The following is a 22,375-nucleotide window of genomic DNA, read 5'->3' as shown; positions in this document are numbered from 1 at the left end:
CCCCTAGTGGGCCTCATTGGTCAACATGCAACAGAACCAATGTTTAGATTTCAATTTCAGCCGAAAGTGTTTAGACAGTTTTGGTTTCAGCCACCGAAACTGGAAAAAGCAATTTTGGTCGGCCTCTACATCATTTACTACAAAGAAGATGGACAGGGATGAACTGGACTATTGAACACTTTCCAACGCTTTGAGAGAGACTATGAGAGGGTATTTATAGGACTAGCAAGGATCTGATTTGTGTCCTAGGCAATTTGCATGTCTGTTTCCTACTTACTCTTCACAAACGGACATTATTGAGAAAAGTTAAGGGTGAGTAAAGTGTTTCTATTTAATTGGCCTGAATGATATTGGGAAAGTGAATTTTCACTGTTTTCAGGCTACATAGCATTGTAACATTAAATCTTTTTCAGAAGATCACGTCACCTTGCTGTCTTACTTGACATACTGATTAACTTGCACTCAGAGTAACTATAAAAGCATAGAAAAATGCAGGCAGATAAATACCAGTGGAGGAGTGGCCTAGTGGTTAGGGTGGTGGACTGGTCCTGGGGAACTGTGGAACTGAGTTCAATTCCCACTTGAGGCACAGGCAGCACCTTGTGACTCTGGGCAAGTCACTTAACCCTCCATTGCCCCATGTAAGCCGCATTGAGCCTGCCATGAGTGGGAAAGTGCGGGGTACAAATGTAACAAAAATAAAATAAATACATTTTATTACTGTGTATGTAACTCTGTAATCCGCCAAGAACGCAGGACTGTGTGGAATAGAACTGTGAAATAAATAAAACTTGGGACTCTAAATCTACTGCAAATTAAAATGGTATATTGAATACGCCATGATGATCATTCAATTATTACCTGAAATAGTAAATTTCATCCTCCACTACTTTAGCCGAGAGTGAAAATCTCTTCAGCCCCTTAAATTTTTTCATCTGCTTGTCACTTTCATTATAGCGACTTTCACAAAGCATAACATCATTTTCAGGGATCTCAGTTGGCCTGCAGGATAGGAAGTCCTTAAATGACAATACAGCACACTTTCCTGGAGGGGAGGAAAAACACTGCAGTTATAAGATGGCATTATTGTGTGGCCAAAGACAAAACATACTGATTTGGAACAAAAGCTGGATAATTGGTTATACACTTTCACAAAATGCCTGAAGATTGTTGTGACCTTTTAATCTGAGAATCAAGTATTCTACACAATAAATAAAAGAATACATGTGTAAGGATCCATTCAGGACCCTCACTATTTCCTGGTTTCAGGATCATACCAACTCAATGTAGAAAGGAGGTGTATACCAGTTTGCTAAAGTGTCCCCTATTAGGATGACTGTAAGCCAGAGACTCCTAAGGTCTGTGGGGTGGATGAGTGTTGATGGACCTGTGTGGACTTGCTGAAGGAAGCAATGCTTTTAAGTTAAGGCTTGGATTTTGGGCCTCGTTATGTTCTATTCAGTGATGCCTCAAGTATTAAGTTAGTGTCTTGTGTTAAGAGTATGTGAAAGATAGTGGTTTTATCCACCCATCTGCCTACCTGCTGAACAGAAGAGTGAAGAAAGATCTTGAGTCATAAGCAAAAGGAAAAGGGTGGGGGCACAAAATAGGAGCAGCTATTGTGGGGAAACACTCACATCTGGAGAGAGTCTGTGTGGAATAGGATCCTAGAGAGGAGAGATTGACTTTCAGTCAGAAGGGATTAAGGTTTGTCTAGTAATTTGGAAGCCACTTACCCAAAGAACTGAAAAGTCATCAGCTGGAGCAACCCACATCAATCTCTGAGTGCTTGCGGTGAACAATGGAGAGCTACACCTGACCTTGAAGGAAAATTCCTTCCCTCCCTCCCCCAGAAAGAACCTGTTCCCTTGGAAAAGAATATGCAAGCATTGACAGAAAGAGGAAAGGACCAGTGGAAAACACTATCTGGGGGGCCTTGGAATGACAGCTTTGCAATAGTCCTGAGAAAAGGTACAACCCCCCCCCCCCCCCCCCCCCCCCCCCCAAGAAATTCACCTTACATATGGAATTACCTAAGCTTATTAGAGAATTGGATATACCACCTTTCATAACAAAATACCAAAGTTCAATGTTTATATTTATTATGGGTCAACCTCTTCCCCTCAACCATGACATGGTAGTATTTACTTTAGACATGGATTGTATACTGACCTGAACAATATTTTAAGGTGCACAAAAACGTGTTTTAACAAAAGGGTGCTTAGGCTGTCAAAGCACAAGGAAGTATCCGAGAAGCAGAAAGGCCAACGTTCATCTTAACCGAATACTTTCTATTACGCAAAAATTCTTTAAACGACTGAATTACATTACCAGAAATGCCTATAGAACTTAATTTAAATAGAAGGACTTCATGGTCCACTGTATCATATGCTGCTAAGTCAAGTCAAACTGTAGCAAAAATCAATGCTTTAGCTTTAGCATCCAACATGTAGAGCTGTACTTTCAAAGCACTTAAATTTACAAAGTTACATAATAACTTATGGAACTTTGTAAGTCCAAATGCTTTGAAAATGAGCCCCCGAAGCTAAGAGTGCTGACTCGGTACTGTGAAATGACCCGAATCCAAATTGTGATGGACAAGGCAATTATACCTATCTAAGTATGAAGTCAGTTGAGAAGTGACAATAGACTCGGATAGGGGGATACTGGCAACGACGAAAATTAAAAGAAACTAGGGTCAGCATTAGCTTTTTTTTAATTGGAGTAAGAACAATGCCACCTAGTTGTGATGGATAGCATCCTAACCGAAAGAGTCAAAAATAATGTGATCCATTCAATTACTAAGAGAGGTGGTGATTTCAAAATATGAGCTAGGCAACTGTCCAATATACAAGAGGAAGAAGCCAATTTAGATAGAAATCACCTATTCCTTATTGGCAGGCTGGAAAATGGTCCATATCCTGTCAACCGGAATAGCCTGGATATTTAATAAAGCTTGAATGGACAGATCAATCACATCTGGAAGTCTAGGGGGAACTACATCCCCTAATTTAACTATCTTATCTAAAAATATGCTGCTAAAACCGAAGCTGAAGGATTTTGCTCCTTATCTATATTAACACAGGAGTTAGGCATTAAATCCCTAAGAATTGTAAAAAGCTGCTTAGAAGATAAAGAAGAATTATCTAACAAAGAACCATAATAAGACTTAGCCTTCCTCCATTCTAACTTTAAGGAATCATCATGAAGATGATGCCAATGATGTTCTAAACGACGACACTCAGTTTTCAGTTTAGCAAGATCCTGAGTAAACCATTTAAGCTTATGAGAAACTGGAGCTACCTTAACTAAAGGAGCTAGAGCATCTCTGGATTCAGATAACACACAATGCCAATCAGTGTAAGAATTCAAAGGACTTGAAAAATCAAAGTCCAGTTGGGGTAAAACTTTGTTCCAAAAAATATTAGCATCTAACTTTCTCCTGATAGTTGTGTAATAAAAGGTTATTACTATGATGCTTAAAAGAAAAAGCAAAATGAGCTAAAAAAATGGTCAGAACAAGGTATTGATTGCCAATGAACATCAGACACTGCTATGAATTAGATGAACTATCCTGGGGTAGAAGCTATAAAATCAAAATTATGACCTTTAACATGAGTACTGTTCTGTTGAATTGCCTGTAACAGTTTACTTTGCTTGTGCCTTTAAGAAAGGCAGGAAGTGCCTTTGGACTACAAATATTAGTCTTCCTGAAGTGCTCTGTAATAGACTTTTCCGGAGCACATGTCCCAGTACCCTATGCCTTGTGGGACTTTTCCTATTGGCAGGCTTTTGCCCCTGTGTACGCTGGGATGTAGCCTGCCCTTCTTCTCTCCTTTTGGGATTCAGAGTGTGTCTGCAGCATGGTTTTCTAAGGACTGTAAGCTAACTCTACTGTACATGTTGCATACTCCTCCTTCAAACTACTGTAAATGACCAAGTTTTTACCATTTAAACGTATTGACAGCATCTACTCATCAGCCAGTGCTGAGATTTCCTGGCTTCCCTGGTTACAGGGTTAGCTGGTGAGAACAGGCTCCCAGTCTGCAAAGCAGAGACTCTTGTTGAACAAGTCTAACTGTAAATCACATTTCCTTTGTTTGATTTGCATTAAAGAAGATTTGGTTCAACAGTTCTGAGTCTTCACAGTGATGTTCTATACTCTGGTTAACTACATGCTAATCTCCTGAGTAGAGAGAGCCTACCAGGAGAGAGGGCAGAACAAGTAGGCTGACCAAGTGTAAAACCTAATGAATCTAAAATAGACCTAAAACTTGCAACTTTAGTATCATTCTCCAAATGAAGATTGATCTCTCCAATTAACAACAAAGAAGTAAAATGTGTAGACTGAGATAAAAGAAATTTGTGCAGTTGTTCATGAACTAAACTCCATTTACCTGGAGGATGGTAAATCACTATTAAACCAACGGAAGCCGAAAAAACAGAATCCGTTAACCTACAGCATAATACTTCAAGGTCCAAAGAAGAAATAGAATCAAGTTTTTTAAAAAAACACCTTAAAAATGACAGCAATGCCCCTGCCCCTTTCTTATCTAATCTTGAATGATCAATAGAACTATATCCAGGGGAACAAAGAACAGACAGAATACAAGGAACATTATTAACTATCCATGTTTCAGTGATAAATGCAAAAACAACCTATCACGTATCAAACTTTAATAAGATAAGTTTTATTTCAAACCGACCTTGAATTCAAGTAACAAGAAGAGACAGGAAGGTAGTCTACATAAGTATTGCCATACTGGGAAAGACCAAAGGTCAATTAAGCCCAGCATCCTGTTTCCAACAGTGGCCAATCCAGGTCACAAATACCTGGCAAGATCCCAAAAAAGTACAATACATTTTATACTGCTTACCCCAGAAATAGCGGATTTTCCCCAAGTCAATTTAATAACGGTCTATGGACTTTTCCTTTAGGAAGCCGTCCAAACCTTTTTTAAACTCCGCTAAGCTAACCACCTTTACCACATTCTCTGGCAACGAATTCCAGAGTTAATAATTACACATTGAGTGAAGAAACATTTTCTCCGATTCGTTTTAAATTTACTACATTGTAGTTTCATCGCATGCCCCCTAGTCCTAGTATTTTTGGAAAGCGTGGACACTTCACATCTACCCGTTCCACTCCACTCATTATTTTATAGACCTCTATCATATCTCCCCTCAGCTGCCTTTTCTCCAAGCTGAAGAGCCCTAGCCGCTTTAGCCTTTCCTCATAGGGAAGTTGTACCATCCCCTTTATCATTTCTGTCGCCCTTCTCTGCACCTTTTCTAATTCCACTATATCTTTTTTGAGATATGGCGACCAGAATTGAACACAATATTCGAGGTGCGGTCGCACCATGGAGCGATACAAAGGCATTATAACAGTTTGAATTGTTCAGCAGTAAACTTAATTGAGACTAGAATACTAAATAATGGCAAACATCTACTAATCCTTTTAATTTGTTAAAATGTTTGTTGTCCATAATTACTTCAATATTTGAAGGGTGGGCAGTGATCTGGGATTGAAAAGCCTGAAAATATATGTCACCCCAACTTCTGGGCCCCCATTAAGCAAAGATAAACCAAGATTATAGGGAATCAACCAACCCCCAAAATAAGCTAAACAAAGCAGAAATCAATGGATCTTTAGAAACAATAGCACAAAGAAAACAATTAAAACCCACAAAGGGGCATGTAGAGAAATTCAAGCCTGTTTAATAACTCTTCCTAATGAGCCTGTCCTCCAGAAAGCTTTCCTCAAACTCACCAATATTACTAGCCTTACCACATTCTCTGATAAGTTGATAACAAATTCCATTCCACTGCTGCACTTGCTGAAGAAATATTTCCTTAGATTTGTTTTAAATCTGCTATTATTAGTTTCACAGTGTCCCCTGTTCTATTACTATTTGAAAGAGTAAATGATATTTCCATATTAACCTGTCCTATATGACAACTTTATAAACCTCTGTGACAGATTCTCTCAATTACCTGTTCTTTAAGTTTTGTGCATACTTTCAATGAAAAATCCAAACACATTTACAACTGTTGTTTAGTATGCACAAAATGTGAAAAACATTAAGCAAATACATTTGAAAATCCAAAGAATGTGTACAAATCCAAATTCCACCCCAATTCTACCACCAGGAATGCCTGTGCTCACCGTAGGTTAAAGTGCACCAAAAACACACTTGTTTAAAATGGCATTTGATGACGATGCAGACCGTTGTTGGACGCTGAGATAAACTAGCCCGTCTGGACTGATTGGTAGCTGTCTATAGCAACTCCATTTACTGTTGTCTTCAGAGTATGGCTAAGTGACTTATTTCTTTCTACTTTCCTATTAAGATTGGCTTTCTTTTCTGCCTGACCTTTAGTCTGTACACTACCTTGCTATGAGTTCAGGAAAAGCAGTATAATAAATGCAATAAACCATACAAAATGCCATTACATGCACGCAATTTTATAGCAAACTTTTTTCAAGTATAAATCACTATTTAATGCACAGAAATGGCATTAAAAACTCTAAGATGATTTTTTGGTAGCTGATATAGATAATGTCTAATATGAAAGGGATTATTTACTTTTCCTGCCCCTCACTGAATATAAAAAGGCTCTAAGAGAATTATATTCCACAGTTATCTTGTTTAAAAAAAAAAAAAAGAAGCTTAAAAAAGAAAAGTTTTCCTTAAAAACAGGTATTACTACTTTTATTTTTTTTTTATGTTAACTTCTCTCTTCCTTTCCCTTCATGTGCACCAAGTCACCCTTCTCTTCCCTTTATGCGCATCACATCACCCCCTCTATCCTTCCCTTCATGTGCAACATCTCTCCCTCTTTCTTTCCCTCTTTAGTTTTCCTCCTCCTACCCCCATTCCCTCCCGTGTGGCCAAACTCTATCCCCCTACCTTCCTCCTCCCCCACAGGTACAATAGATCACTCTCCCCTCAGCCGCAAGTTTACAAACTTGTGGCAGTTGCTGGCAGCCATTAGATTAGCACTTCCCCTGGCTACCCCAACATATTCCCTCTGCTACACCCCGCCCATGCGGCAAAAGGAAGTTGCAACAGAGGGAAGAACCCTGGGGCTGGCCAGAGAAAAGGCCTGATCTAATTGCTGCCAGCAACCGCTGCAAGCATGTAAACTTGCAACTGAGGGGAGAGAGACCTACCAACTCGAGGGATGAGGAAGGCAGGAAGGCGATGCCAGACTTGAATGATTCTGGCTGGGGTGGCAAGGCAATATTTTTGGGGTGGCACTTGCCAACCCGTGTCACTCTGTAGCGACACCTATGCACTGGGTCCCCAACTCAAAATCACTCAGATGGGCAAGCAGGATCTCATGGGTTGCCGAGTCAAATACAGCTGAAACAACCAACATTGGTTTCCCTTGGTCTAAGGCTATTCTAATATCAGGCATAAAGGCATATCCCTGATGCTAAAACATGGCCACATTTGTTTTAACTTAACAAAATTTTTTTTTGTGAATTTATTTTGTCATATTGAACTAAATTCTGTATAAGGCGCCGAACAATCAGCGCTAATAAAAATTATCACTAAGCACTATTCTATAAACAGCACTCAGAGTTGGGTACTGTTTTTAGTATAGAGTTTGGCGCAAGGATCTAGCCCAACTTTGGGTGTGAGTATTTATACCGACTGAAAACTGGTGTAAACTCGAGCCTCAATTAGGTGTGGATCTCCCTTATTCTGTAACACTGTGCGCAAATTCCAGATACGTCCCTGATCTGCTCATACCTCTCCCATGGCCATGCCCCCCCTTTTTGGATCCAAACGTAAATTTTACCTTTGACAGGGATGATTCAATGCACTTCCAAATAGCAGAGCAACATGGAAAGACTATTTTTAAAGGCACTGGATACAAGTAAATTTGCCTATTTGAAAATTACTCTCCTCTGCCCAACTAAAACTACGAGCAGGGTTTCAGAATATGCATACTTTTTAGTGGATTGAATGGAGGGTTTTGAAGGTCTATGTTGAGCAAGAGCAGAAAAACAATGCATGTGGCTTGAATTTTCAACTTCATATGCATTTATCTTCTGAGAAAAAAAGTCCATAGGCACTTTTCAATGGGCCTTGTAGGCAAATTCCAGTGGAAAATACCTTGGTGATTTCCATTTGAAAATCAGTTGCAAGATCTGAGGGCAGAAGATACTTGAGGACTTTGCAGCTAGATGGGCTGTTGGAAAATTGCCACTTTAGGTTAGTATATTTTGTTCACAAAATGCAGATGTTTTGGAAAATATGCTTTTACCTAGAACACAGCTCATAGGACAGGTCTCTTCTAGATTACTTAGAAACATTTCCTTTTTATAAAACATTTTTGTTGGCTCGTGTTCTGTTTCTTCAGGGTGTATGAAGATTGGACCAAAGAAATACGCAGCTCCATCTCGTACCCACATCTTCTCAATTCTAAAGAAAGACAAAAAGCTTAAGTGATGTAAAAGAAAGGACAATATAAAGACATGTCCAGATAACTAAATTCTGAAGATTCTTAAAGGCAAATTTTCACTGACAGGACAGCACTGGAAGGACAACATGTAATGCTGGATCTTAGGGTTGGCATGGATGGAGCTGATAGCTGCCAGATCCCCATAGGGCCATTTACCTCTTGTACATCAGGCTTTTCAAAAGCATTTTGCAGCTTAATTCAGCAGCATCTAGCTGCCTAACAAAAGCTTTTGAAAAGATGACTAAACACTCGTTTTCTGAAAAGATTCATTGTTTATGGAATTCAGTTTCATTCCAAAATGTTTTTAAAGGTGTGAATACTAATCCCAAATAAAACTGACTAATGCACATCTTAAAAATACCAATGAAAAGAGAAAGGCAACGATCTAGCAGTAAAAAATGATGATAGAGATAAAACTATCAATGTGGACAGCAGAACTAGGTTAATTTTCAACAATATGCATATATTGAACATGTTTTAGCATATATGTATTATATACACATGCTTAGCCACTTAAAAATCCCAATGTTCAACACAATTTTCTTAGGTACTCTGTGCATGAGAATCAGCTTGAGTGTGACTGCTTTTTGTGTATGAGTGTCTTCTGCAGGATCTATTTTACATTTTAAATTCTATTGTTTTTATTCTGCTTGAAGATGTTATGTTTTTAATGTTATAAACCACTCTGGAGCCTTTATGGGGAGAGGCAGTCCCTAAATATGCCAAATAATGTACATGTGTAATTTCGTGGGGAAGGTACCCCACTGAAGGATGCTGTTAGCCATGGTACAAATCCAGAAAGACAGCAAACAGTAATAATTTTACACATTTAAGGGCAACAAGTTTCAATACTTTCAATCTCAAATAAGAAGGAAAAAAAATTTTTCCACATGCCTGCCAATCCGAGCTCGTACTAAACCATGTGATTTAATGAAAACACAGTCTCCAATCTTCAGCCACATGTCATTGTAACGTAGTTGTTCATGGTACTGACAACCAGGTTCTCCATTTGGCATATCGACAGGCACATCTTCTTTCTCCTGGAAAAATACAGCAGTAAAACTCAAGTAACATCAACCCCACTATTGATTCACTTTAGGGAAGGTTTCCATGAATTTAAAGGTCACATCTTGCTCCCAGCAGAATTGCTTTTAGAATGATGTATTAGCCAATTCACCACTTGCTCTGTCCCTGCAAGATCAGTTACACTAGAAAACCGCAACAGCATTATAAACAGGAAAAGGAAAGGGATTCTTTTTAATTGCCAAAAATTGGAGATTATGTGTCTGCTGGCAGTTCTACTAAGTCCAGAATGTAGACAGAATTTAAGGATTGATATTTTTACCCTGCACAATACTGTCATTATTTGTAAAGTCTGTTAAATATTTATAATGTTTTTGAACCATGTAAACTTGTAAATCAATATAAAAACGTTTTCCTCCACTCCTGATTTCCCCTATTAATGCATATGTCACACTGAATAGTTTCTGATCTTTAAACAAAATGTAATATTAGACAAAAAGGAACCAGAGTAAAGATGCAGCACAATTTTTAAATGATTACCTCAGTTATTTAAGGAACACAGTTGCTGAACACTTGTACCACCCATGTGAAAAAGTAACTGCCTCTTTACTTACTACCAGAACTTACTTACCCACCAGAACAATTTGGAGGAGTGGCCTAGTGGTTAGTGTGGTGGACTTTGGTCCTGGGGAACTGGGTTCGATTCCCACTGCAGGCACGGGCAGCTCCTTGTGACTGGGCAAGTCACTTAACCCTCCATTGCCCCAGATACAAATAAGTACCTGTATATAATATGTAAGCCGCATTGAACCTGCTATGAGTGGGAAAGCGCGGAGTACAACTGTAACAAAAAATAAAACCTTATCAAGTAATATCAAACTCAAACATATCACCACTGTGGAAAGCTGTCTGCGGAGTACCTCAAGGATCACCAATACTCTTCAACGTGATGATGATTCCACTGGCACAGTCCTTATCCAATCGAGGCCTTAACCAGTTCATTTACGCAGACGACGTTACAATCTACATTCCCTTCAGACAAGACTTGACAGAAATAACCAATAAAACCAATGATGGCCTGAACATCATGGACTCCTGGGCAAACTCATTCCAACTGAAACTGCACACTGAAAAAACACACTGCCTCATCCTATCCTCCCAACACAACAAGTACAAACCCACAACCATAAATGCCCCAAGACACACCCTCCCTACCTCAGACAGCTTGAAAATACTCGGCGTCACTCTCGACCGCAACCTTACTCTCGAGAGCCAGGTAAACTCTGTAATAAAGAAAACGTTCTATTCAATGTGCAAGCTCAAACGACTAAAGCCTTTCTTCCCAAGAGAAACCTTTCGAAACCTAATACAATCAATAGTCCTAAGTCATGCAGACTATTGCAACGGAATCTACGCGGGATGCAAAGAACTCAAAAAAAAACTCCAGACCGCCCAAAATACAGCAGCCAGATTGACATTCAGCAATACACGATTCGAAAGTGCAAAACCCCTTCGAGAAAAGCTGCACTGGCTCCCAATCAAAGAATGGATCATCTTCAAAATCTGCACTTTAGTCCATAAAATTATATACGGCGTAGTCCCAGGATAAATGATAGACCTTATACATCTACCAATAAGAAACAGAGCTGGATCGTCAAGATCATACCTAAACCTACATTACCCAAATTGCAAAGGACAAATACAAAACAACTCAAGCATCCGGCTTCTCCTACATAAGCGAACAATTATGGAATGGCCTCCCAAAAGCAATGAAAACAATCCATGACCACCTGAACTTCAGGAAATCACTAAAAACCAACCTCTTCAAAAAGGCCTATCCCAATGACCCCACGTAAACCTCTTCACCCAGGAACACAACATGACTAATGATCGTACCGGACATCACGCAATCTTCATCCCTTCCGATCCTCCACATATACCTCATTCGATCTCTATACAACCTGTATTTGTTATCAACCGACTGGGCAAAAGCCTTTGACAGTATTATGTAAGCCACATTGAACCTGCAAATAGGTGGGAAAATGTGGGGTACAAATGCAATAAATAAATAAATAATGATAATGATCAAAGGAAATTCCAGAAAAGATGAAAAAACAAGTTGTTTACATATCAGTCTGGAAAGGGTTGCAAAGCTATTTCAAAAGCTTTGGGACTCCATTGAACCAGTGAGAGTCATTTTTTTCCAAACGAAGACCACGTGGAACAGTGATAATCTTCTCAGGATTTGTTAGCCTGCCAAAATTACCCCAAGGGCATAGCAACAACTCACCCAAAAACATCCCAGAAGAACATCCAGATTACTGATGGCCTTTTTAGCCTCAGCTATTGTAAGCACTCATGCAGTATTAAGAAGAAAGACTGGACAAAAATAGGGTTCATGGGAGAGTAGCAAGGCAGAAATTGCTGCTATCCAAGAGTATCATCACTGCTTGTCTCACACTTGCAAAAACAAACCTGGATGATCATTAAAGCTTCTGGAATACCGTTCTATGGACAGAGGAGTCAAAAGTGGAACTCTTTGGTAGGGCTGTACTTTAATCGTAGTTAACTCTGCAATTAATGCATTAAGGGGTCCTTTTACTAAGGCACGCTAATGGATTTGGCGCATGTTGTATGATAGGATGCCTATAGGTATATAATGGGCATCTATCATTTAGCACACCTTAGTAAAAGGACCCCTAAATCATTAATTGCGATTAAAAACAGCTAATCAAATTGCAGTGTATCCTGTCTCCTTCAAACATCACTTCTGCTCCCTTCCACTCCCAACTGCTGTCCTCGGTGCAATCCAACATCATTCCCCCCCACCCGCAATTCAACATCACTCACCCCCCTGCGCCAGTCTACCTTAAAGGTGGTCTTGTGTTGATCTTTGCCGTGACAGCATTGCACATATGCTGCCAGGGCCAAAGCTTTCCCTCTGACCTGTCCCGTCCAGGCAGAAATATGAAATTATATCAGAGGAGGTGGAATGGGCCAGAGGGAAAGCTTCAGAGTAGGCCACAGACAGCAGCGGGGGAGAAGTGTGAGCTGCAGGCCCGCAAGCAGAAATGGAGGGGTCACTGAAGGAAGCTATGAGAAGCCAAGAGAAGTTTCTATTGCTGCTCATAGGGGTGGAGGTGGAGGTGAGAGAGAGAGAGAGAGAGAGAGAGAGAGAGAGAGAGAGAGAGAGAGAGAGAGAGATAATGGGCCTCAGGAAAGAGAGATAATGGACCTGGGGGAAGAGGAGAGGGAGTGAAGGTTGATAAAGAGAAAGATGCTGGATCTGGGGGTGGAAAGGAAGGAGATTAACGGTCCTTTAGGGAAGGGAACAGGTATGGGATATGATATACCACCATTCTGAGGTCACAATCAAAGCGGTCAACATATAATGTACAGATACTTATCTTGTACTCGGGGCAATGGAAGGTTAAGTGACTTGCCCAGAGTCACAAGTAGCTGCGGTGGGAAATAAATAAACTGAATGCCTTTAATAAATGTTAAATGAAATGCAGCCTTAATAAATATGTTTAGCATTAATCAAATATAACATTTCACAGTAAGAACATTATACCAACAGTCAAATACGATGGTAGTAGCATGATGGTGTGAAGATGCTTTGCTAACTCAGGTCCTGGAAAACTTGCCATTATTGAAGGAACCATAAACTCAGCATTGTACCAGAAACTTCTTAAGGAGAGTACCTGGTCAACTGTCCCTGAGCTAAACCTGATGTATAATCGAGTTATGCAGAAAGAGAATGAATCCAAACATAAAAGCAAGTCTACATCTGAATGGCTGAGAAGAAACAAAATTGACCATACCAATCCAAAACTTTAAAGTCGAACCAAATAAAGATGTTGTGGCAGGTCCTAAAACGAGCAGTTCATGCACAAAAACCTAAATATCTGTCTGAATTAAAAAAGTTTTGCAACGAAGAGAGGGCTAAGGTTCCTCCAACAAGAATGTGAAAGACTGATATCAAATTATAGGAAGCAGTTGGTTGCAATTATTGTTGCTAAAGGTGGTGCAACCAATTATTAAACTTACGGGGCAGTTACTTTTTCCACACGAGTGATATGAGTGTTGGATAACTTTGTTCCTTACATAAAATGAAGTAAGAATTTAAAAACTGTGTTGTGTTTACTCAGGTTGCCTCAGTCTAATATTATGTTTTGTTTAAAGATCAGAAACCATTCAGATTTTCGATAATAGTAGAAATCAGGAGAGGAGAAAAAACATTTGCATCAATTGTAAACTGATATTTACAGTAATAAGCAGCTATTGTGGCTGTTTAGCTGGCCTGAAAAAAGTCTGTGTAAACTTTAACATGTGATTTTCATAAATAATTTATTACATGACTAGCAAGTCTTCACAGAGGCAGTGTGATATAATCCTAGTGGTAACCATCAATAAGGTTTCAGTCACTGGTTTTCAGCATGTGGTTGAAAGCTTAGAAGATTTCTGCTAGACCATAACAGCCAATATTTTCACTAAGGCCCAGATTCATAAAACCTAATGAGCCAGTGTGGTTTTTACACTGGTTCTAGCCGGTTTAGCAAGCAAGGAGTAAAGCGAGACATACACAAAAGGTTTCTCCAAGTTCTTCTACTTTCATGATAGCAGCTAACGAAAATTGTATGCAAAGCTATTATAATGAGCTAATTACTATACAAATGTGCATGCAAAGTGATGCACAGTTGTTTTCCCAGTGATGCACAGAAGCAGCTCCTACCTTTACCATGAAAAATTTAACGGGTGGTCAGGAGCTGCCGGTACTCCCTAGAATGACAGCTGAAACAGTGGAGGGAAGGGGTGGAGGGAAGAATCCAGCCTGTCAGAGCTTTGAAGATACGGTCTCTAGCTGAACTGCCTGCTTGCAGTGCTTCAAGCCTAGCACAAAGCCCCACCTAGCCCTCCCTTTCTCTGTTGGTTTTTCTGGAGGGGGTGGCCCGATGATCCAAAAGCAGAAAGAAAAAAAAGAACAGGCTCGAAAGCGGAAGTGCCAGCTCCTAACAGAAAAAGTTTTCTGTGGTGTCGGGGCAGCCAGTGCAGAGAGAAGAGGTAGGAAAGAGGAGAGATCCCGATCTCGCGGGCCTGGGGTGTGGGCTCAGGAGCCCAGCTGGGAGCATATGAGACTTGTGCAGGACATAGAAACAGCGATGCAAGGGGAACCTGCAGAGGCTGCACTGAAGCTGGCCCAGCAGAAGTGCACCTACAATCAGGGACGCTGGGAGGCTCCCTTCCTCGGAGGAGCGAGAAGATGATGGGTGATCCCAGGAGAGACCAGATCAGCGCCGGCGCACCGGGAGAAAGAGTGGAAAACAAAAACAAAAAACCCCAAAAGATAAAAAGGCTTTTATACACGCAGCTTGTCTATATGTATAAAAGCCGTCTGTGGCATGCGCAGAGCAGCCATGCTCAGCAACTGGCTGTTCTGCGAATGCTCAGCTAACCAACTAGCCCCCCCCCCCCCAACCCCTGCTATGGAAAAAATCACATGCAAATGAGCTAACAGCAAGCAGCTCATATGCATGCAATTTCTTTCGTGCATGCCTGGCTTTTTAAAAATCGGTGAGCAGTAATGGGGATTGGTAAGATAAGAGGTAACTACGAGGAGTTTAGTTAATTTGGGCCTAAGCATATTGCAGTGTTGTCATAACATGCTACTGGATGAGGGAGACCTGTCCTGATTTAATTATATAAACAGGAACCAGAAACTGTTCTGCTTGACAGAATAACCAAAATAGGCAAAGCAGTCCAGTTTTTTTTTTTTAATTAGCACCGAGCTACGCAAATACAGGTATATCACATGAAAATTCACTGTGGACGTTTTCAAAATCAGTCCAGTTTTTGATTTAGCAATCAGGAGTTGCTCAACCCTGTTACGAAATGTAAAGAGTTAGGTATGATACCAAGAGGCATATTTTCAAAGCACTTAGCCTTCCAAAGTTCCATAGAAACCTATGGAACTTTGGAAGGCTAAGTGCTTTGAAAATATGCCTCCAAGTCACTGAAAAACATATATAAAATTATACAGTGTTCTATGACATTACGCAGCCCCATATAATTTTTCTTGAAAAGCCTTCCTTTTTTAGCCAGTACAATAGTTTTGTAAACATTAAAGTCATACTGTCTTGCATACCTTTTCAAGGCTAAGCGTAACATCCTCCACTTTGCTGTCTTCTAACGTTTCAGTAGTTTTCTCATCCTCCACCTTGTTTTTATTAGCAAATACTGAAGCAACACGGACCACTGGCAAAGGCATGTCCCGGGGAACAAACCTTACCAAACTGATGGGCATTGTCCAGAGCTTAATCTTTTTGAAGGACTTGGCTTTAGCAGAATAACGAGACTCACAAACATAAACATCTTCATCTCGGAAATTTTCTGGGCATAGTTTAAAATACTCCTGTTTGAAAAAGAAAAACGTTATTTAAAGAAACAGCCTTTTCTGTGCAGGGCATCCAATTTGTTATTATATTTTAATATGTTAACATCCAGCATTGCAGTGGGAAAAAACAGACGTAATATGAAACATTAAACTTCCAGTACATTACTACTCACATGCAGAAAACGAGTGTATGAGTGTATACACATTTATAATTATGCATGCTTTTCACAGCATGTGTACTTTTGTGTGACTGTTGCATTGACATTCCTAAGGGGAACATCTGTACATAGTTGGGAGGTATGTGCATACTTGCACAGACTACATGCACATACCTGTACCCACCTTAGGGCAACTAAACTTTGTATGACAGCATTTGCGCACTACTGAGGCTAGCTCTGGAAGCCTATTTTATAAAGGCAAACACACGTGTATATTACACTTATAAAACCCTAATGTAATAGAAAGGTAATGAAAAGATTACTTAGAAAATCCGGTGAGAAATGGTAGGTTAATAAATTTGCTCTGTTGACAGATGATTGAAAGGACTGTTTCTTTCAAAGATTAAGTATGATTTCTGCCAGTAACAACTGGCCCTGTCCCAAGAGCCAAACATATTATCTCTACAAAATACACAATCTCCATCACGGAAAACACACATGAACATAAGGGGTAGGATATTCTTGATTAAATCTCAAGAATAATCTCAAGTCACCGTAGTGGGGGAAAGTTGTCATAACTGAAGCCTAGGGTCTATAGTAGAGAATGAGTACAATATAAAATAAGGATGCATGACTTAATGTACTTACCTTAACAAACATAACAACGCATTTTCCAAGAATTTTGCTAACAGGAATTTTATTGTAATAGTCACTTTTAAACACTTCTTTTTCCAGGAACTTCCGTGTTGCAAGGTGAAATGTTTCATTTGGCCGATAAAACCAACAACCATACAACCATTTCTCACCTAAATAAAATATTTGGAAAATTACTAGCTGAGTTGAAGATAAACCAAAATTTTTTTAATTCAATTTGAACCTTCTTAATCAAAGTTAACTTGTCACTACACCAAGAAAAATAAATAACCCTTTTCTTAAGAGCTTTACTGAAATTAATACCCGCCTTTATACAGGTGCCTAGTACTGGTTCTGAAAAGGGAATTCAAAAGGAGCCTGGTGTTTGGTACTTTCATCAGTGTAAACGAAAGAACACCTGCTTTTAAAGTACGATTCTCAAAGTGACACAGTAACATGTCTCTTGTTTATAGGCACACAACTTTGGAACTCACTACCCAAAGACCTGACACTTACAGAAAACTACCTACAATTCAGAAAAAAACCTGAAAACACATCTTTTCAAGAAGTCTTTCCCTCCTGGATTTACCTAATCCCACACCACCTTACATCACGAAAAGTTCAGAAATGGAAAACAATAATATTAAACTCTCTCACAATATGCTAATTTATCAACCTAACCGTTTATTGTACTTCTGTATTATGTACTAGACTTCCACAAATCTAAATTTTGTAACCGCCTTTTTAGCAATATGTAAGCCACATTGAACCTGCCACACGGTGGGAAAATGTGGGATACAAATGCGATAAATAAATAAAACATAAGAAATGAAGGCAGGTAAACACCTAACAGTCACACTTATTTTATCAATTCATCATTAAACCAAAAATGAATGTGTTATAAAATACTTGATCATGGTCTTTCTTTGACATTTCTGGGATATAGACCGCAGAAGTCTGCCTGGCACTGTACTTACGTTCCAACTACTGGAGTTGCCATCGAAGCCCACTCCAGCCTATCCTAATCTATCTGTGTCATTTGTGGGACACAGACAGTAAAAGTCTGTCTGGCACTGTCGTCATGTTTCAGCTACTGAAGTTGCTGTTGAAGCCCTTTCCAGCCTATCCTAAACAGGATTGTCATATACGGGACACACACTGTAGAAGTCTGCCTAAAACTGGCCTTAGTTCTTCACAGCTGGAGTCGTCATCTAAGTGCCACTCAACACATCCACACACATGCAGCCATTTAAGTTGTTTTTTTTTTAAATACCATCCATTTTCTAATTACACATCCTCTGTGTTCATCCCACACCTTTTTGAATTCCATCACAGCTTTTGTCTCTACCATCTCCCTTGGGAGGACACTCCAGGCACTGACCTCCCTCATTGTGAAAAAGAATTTCCTGACAATACTTTAGAGTCTACCACCCCACAACCTCAGTTCATGTCCTCTAGTTTTACCATTTCCCTTTCTCTGGGAAAGAGTTATTTCTATATTAATACATTTCAAGTACTTAAACATCTATATCATATCTCCCCTGTTCCTTCTTCCTCTAGAGTATACATATTCAAGTATTCCAGTCTTTTCTCACAAGCCCTATACCATTTTTGTTGCTTTCCTCTGGACTGTTTCAAGTCTTTTTACATCCTTAGAAAGATATGGCCTCCAAAACTGAACAAAATACTCCAGGCGTGGCCTCACCAACAACTTGTACAGGGGCATCAACACCCCCTTTTTTTCTGCTGATTATGCCCCTCTCTATGCAGCCTAGCATCCTTCTGGCTACGGCCACCACTTTGTCACAAAGTTCCCTCTCCCTGTATGTTCCATCAGCCTCTCACCTCCTAGTAAAAGGGCCCCATTGTCTCCTCTAAGGTGGGGCACAAAAACAAAATAAATCCTGTTTTTGGAAATGTGTGAATATTGTATGATTACAATTGCTGAGTAAACTATATCTTAGTAGCAGATTTTCCCATCGTCAAAAACTCTCTTTGAAGATTCAGAAATACATTTCTTCACTAGTTTGAGAAGATTCAGAAACTTAGAACTTAAAGAGAACTTTATGTTGCATTTTACTGTCCCACAAGTCTCTATTGCAGTATAACTAAAAAGTATCTCTGTGCTTCTGAAAAGAAAATATTTTGGACAAATTCAAGTTGTATTTTCTTTAACTAAAGTAAAATGCAAACAGGTAATATACAAATCTCAGCAATGAACACAATGATGTGAATTCCAGGAAGGACAGCAGAAGAAAATATATAAACTGCTATGTTAAAAATAGGTAACGATATTAAGGGGTTGATATTCAAAGTGATTTAACCAGCCAGAAATGGCTCCTGGTCTGTTAAATCGCTTGTGTGGGGCTCTCAGTTGATACAGCAGCAAACTCAAAGCCAGCTATTCTTGGGGCGGAGTCAGCAATTTAGCAGACAAATTTGAGGCATATTTTCAAAGCACTTAGCCTTCCAAAGTTCCATAGGTTTCTATGGAACTTTGGAAGGCTAAGTGCTTTGAAAATATGCCTCAAATTGGACCACATAAAAGTCAGTTCTATCTTCATGCAGTGTCGCTTATGCAGTAACTGCAGAAGAGATAGCCGGCCTCATGACCACAGATATTCAATGCCAATGCCCAGACATGGCCTGGCCTTGAATATCTGGGAATAATGCCAGCGGCAGCTAAAAAAAACCTCACCACCACTGGCTGAATATTGACTCCTAGAATTCTATATTATAAATGCATCAGCCAGTCATAGCACTGTATGTGTTTACTTCTGTAAGAGTACATGAAGAACAATTTAACAACATGTTTAACACCTTTGGAATAAAAAGTAAAAAAAAAAAAATATATACAAAATCAAAGGAACAAAATCCAGTGGGAAAGAGGGCCAAGGGAGGGAGTCTTAATGTATTACGTGGATTGTTTTTGGGGAATGATGTTGTTTTGTGATGTTACATGTTTATAAATACAATAAAGCACAAATATTATTATTATTATTACATTTGTACCCCGCGCTTTCCCACATAATGCAGGCTCAATGCGGCTTACATAGTAATTTGAAATACAAAGTTAATAGCATTTTAATAAAATAGTAGTAAAACAATGTAAACTTGGGCTTAGCAGTGTATGATAAGTTGAGCTAGATAATATATGACTAGGATAAAAGAGGGTAGACAGGATAGGATAGTGTAATTTGGGAGAAAGGGTAAGGAGGGATAAAATTAAGGAGAGATGGAAAGAGAAGGATGGGAGGTTGGTATTTAAGTCAGAACAGAATTGGGGGTGGAAGTTAGAGAGATTAGGTTGGGGCATTAGGGTAGGCCTGCTTAAAGAGATGAGCTTTCAGCATTTTTCTAAAGGGCAAGAAGTCGTTTATTAATCGGATTGGTCTGGGTATAGCGTTCCAAAGCTGGCTGCCCAAAAAGGAGAAACTGGATGCGTAGAAATAAAATCTGAGAGGTTTTTTTTATATATCACATATCTCTTCCCAAAAATGCTTGAATGGAGTTCCACTCAATAGTTCTTATAATCAATGGTCTTATTTATCTTGATGTTAAAACTGATCAGCTTTGCATCTATTACATAAGAAAATACAATATTATCCTACCATACAATGCTTAATCTGTCTCTTTTGTGTGCCTAATTGGATGAATTTCTTCCATATGCTTTTTAACATGCCATGAGCATTTCATAAAGAACACAGAAAACACAGCCTTGAGTTCCCACATGATTGTAAGGCACTCACCAGCAGAATCTTCCCACAGTCTTTCAATGCAGACTATATGAGGCTGCAGGTTGGGTTCTGCAGGTTCCACATAGACATAATCTCCAACTCTGTACATGCTGTTCTTAAAGCTGCAGTCTTGACTGTAGGTGCGATGCAATCCTGCATGACCTGAACTTCCAACAATGTCTTCACTCTTTTCAGCTTCTTATTCCGACACAGAAAGTATAAAAATGTGAAACTTTTAAAAGAAAGCAATATTTTTTCCTACGCAAACACCAGTACAATTGCTAGTCAAAAAAACAACAATGATCCAGTGCTTACATTTTAGAATTGGGAATCAACTTACTTAAATCTCATCTTGGCCATTACTGTTTCTCTTTGTAACTTTGGAAATGTCATGGATTCACAGTGATGGATTATGCAACTCGTTCTGCGCTGAGCAAAGCGTATCTTTGAGCATCAGAGCTCTCAAAATATTGAAAACAATACTGGGTGTCATGCGACTCACAGCGATGATAATCAGAGATCTGATCCCACTGTGATAGTGGAGTACTTACTTTAACAAGAGTTCTCCATGGACAGCAGGATAAAATCAGCCACATGTATGTGATTGTCTTCTGACAGCTCCCATTAGAAGGATATGCTCTCCAATAGCTCAGAGAGATTTTTTAAAAATATCTATGTGAGCATGTGCAGTTGCCATCCCTGTGAGGAAATCCTACTTTCTGCCTCAATCAATCCCTAGTAAGGGATGGATCATCCAAAGCGGGGAGGTGGAAGTAGTTGGGTTATGGGATTGACTTATACTGCTGTCTATGGAGAACTCCCATTACAGGTAACTCCACTTTCTCCTAGGACAAGCAAAATGCGTCAGCCACAAATAGGAGACTCCTGAGCCAAGGGACATTAAGAGCGGCTAGGTGTCCCTGTGGTTTTGGTTCTTATATCCACTGAAGTGCTGAGGTAGGATAGTCCAGCCCACCCAGGTGATTCAAGAAGTGAAAATAATCAGAACAATTTTATTGGTGGACCCCACAGGAAACAAGGACCAACGTAGTCCATAGTAATGATGAAAACAGTAGAACACAAATATCAAACTGGAGGACACTCAATATCAAATAGGAAGACATGCAATACTCAAACATCAGACTCATTCTGAGTGTGGTGATTAACTAACACAAAGTAAGTAGCTGAATTTCATCTGTGTGATGACTACAGCAAACTGCATGACCATGCACAAGATGCCTAAAGTTTCTGTAGGGCAGAACAGGAAACTCTTGTTAGAGTAGTGAAGCTTTAGAGTGGCCACATTTTAATGTGGTTATAATGACTGTACAGAAGGTCAGTCTGGTGTAACTGAATGAGTTGGATGTCCGTACAGCCAGATCAAGGTAATACTGTTTGGTGAAAGTGTGGATGGATGACCAGATGGCTGCGTCGCAAATGTCCTCCAAGGGTGTGGAGTGCAGGTGGGCTAAAGTGGTGGCGAGAGCCCAAAGTTGGTGTGCATGGGCACCAACTGGCTGTTGCAATCCCACTTTTTGATAAGTGAAGGATACACATTGAACGATCCAGAGTGACAATGTACGTTTGGAGACCAGGTGCCTCAGTCAAGTGGGGTCTTATTATATAAACAGTTGGAAGATTAACAGGGAATGCTTCTTCCACTTGACATAGGTGCAGAGGGTCCACACCCAGTTCAAAGAATGTAGGCTGCACAGCTCTGAGGACGTGTACAGCTCTGAGTGAGTGTGGACAGTACAAAGACTTGGTTCAAATGGAAGACAGAGACTATACTGGGTATACTTAGGATGAGTCTTAAGGATGGCTCAGTCGTTCATCAGGAAGGTGTATAGTGGGTAATCCACTAGAGCTTGCAGCTCCCTGATGCACCGACATCATGCCGGTGAGGAATTTAATGGGTGTTGCTGAGAGTGGTTCAAAGGAGATGGAATATG

General features: G+C 39.7%; 1 protein-coding gene across 8 annotated transcripts in view; it reads right to left on the bottom strand.

Annotated features, from left to right (window-relative positions):
• PBRM1 (polybromo 1) overlaps positions 1-22,375 on the bottom strand; it is a 242,852-nt gene that overhangs the window by 87,559 nt on the left and 132,918 nt on the right. For 5 of the 8 annotated variants that reach the window (XM_030207669.1, XM_030207663.1, XM_030207664.1 and 2 more), the window contains exons 19-24: positions 20,436-20,621; positions 16,702-16,859; positions 15,647-15,913; positions 9,373-9,518; positions 8,281-8,438; positions 862-1,045 (exon numbers count right to left, since the gene is read on the bottom strand). In XM_030207669.1, the coding sequence (XP_030063529.1) occupies positions 862-1,045; positions 8,281-8,438; positions 9,373-9,518; positions 15,647-15,913; positions 16,702-16,859; positions 20,436-20,621 (1,099 nt within the window). The remainder of the gene's footprint in view (positions 1-861; positions 1,046-8,280; positions 8,439-9,372; positions 9,519-15,646; positions 15,914-16,701; positions 16,860-20,435; positions 20,622-22,375) is intronic. The other 3 variants (XM_030207661.1, XM_030207666.1, XM_030207662.1) reach the window with 2 other exon arrangements.

This window comes from Microcaecilia unicolor, chromosome 6, assembly GCF_901765095.1.
Source record: "Microcaecilia unicolor chromosome 6, aMicUni1.1, whole genome shotgun sequence".
Lineage (NCBI taxonomy): Eukaryota > Metazoa > Chordata > Amphibia > Gymnophiona > Siphonopidae > Microcaecilia > Microcaecilia unicolor.
This window is presented reverse-complemented; position numbering and strand designations above follow the sequence as displayed.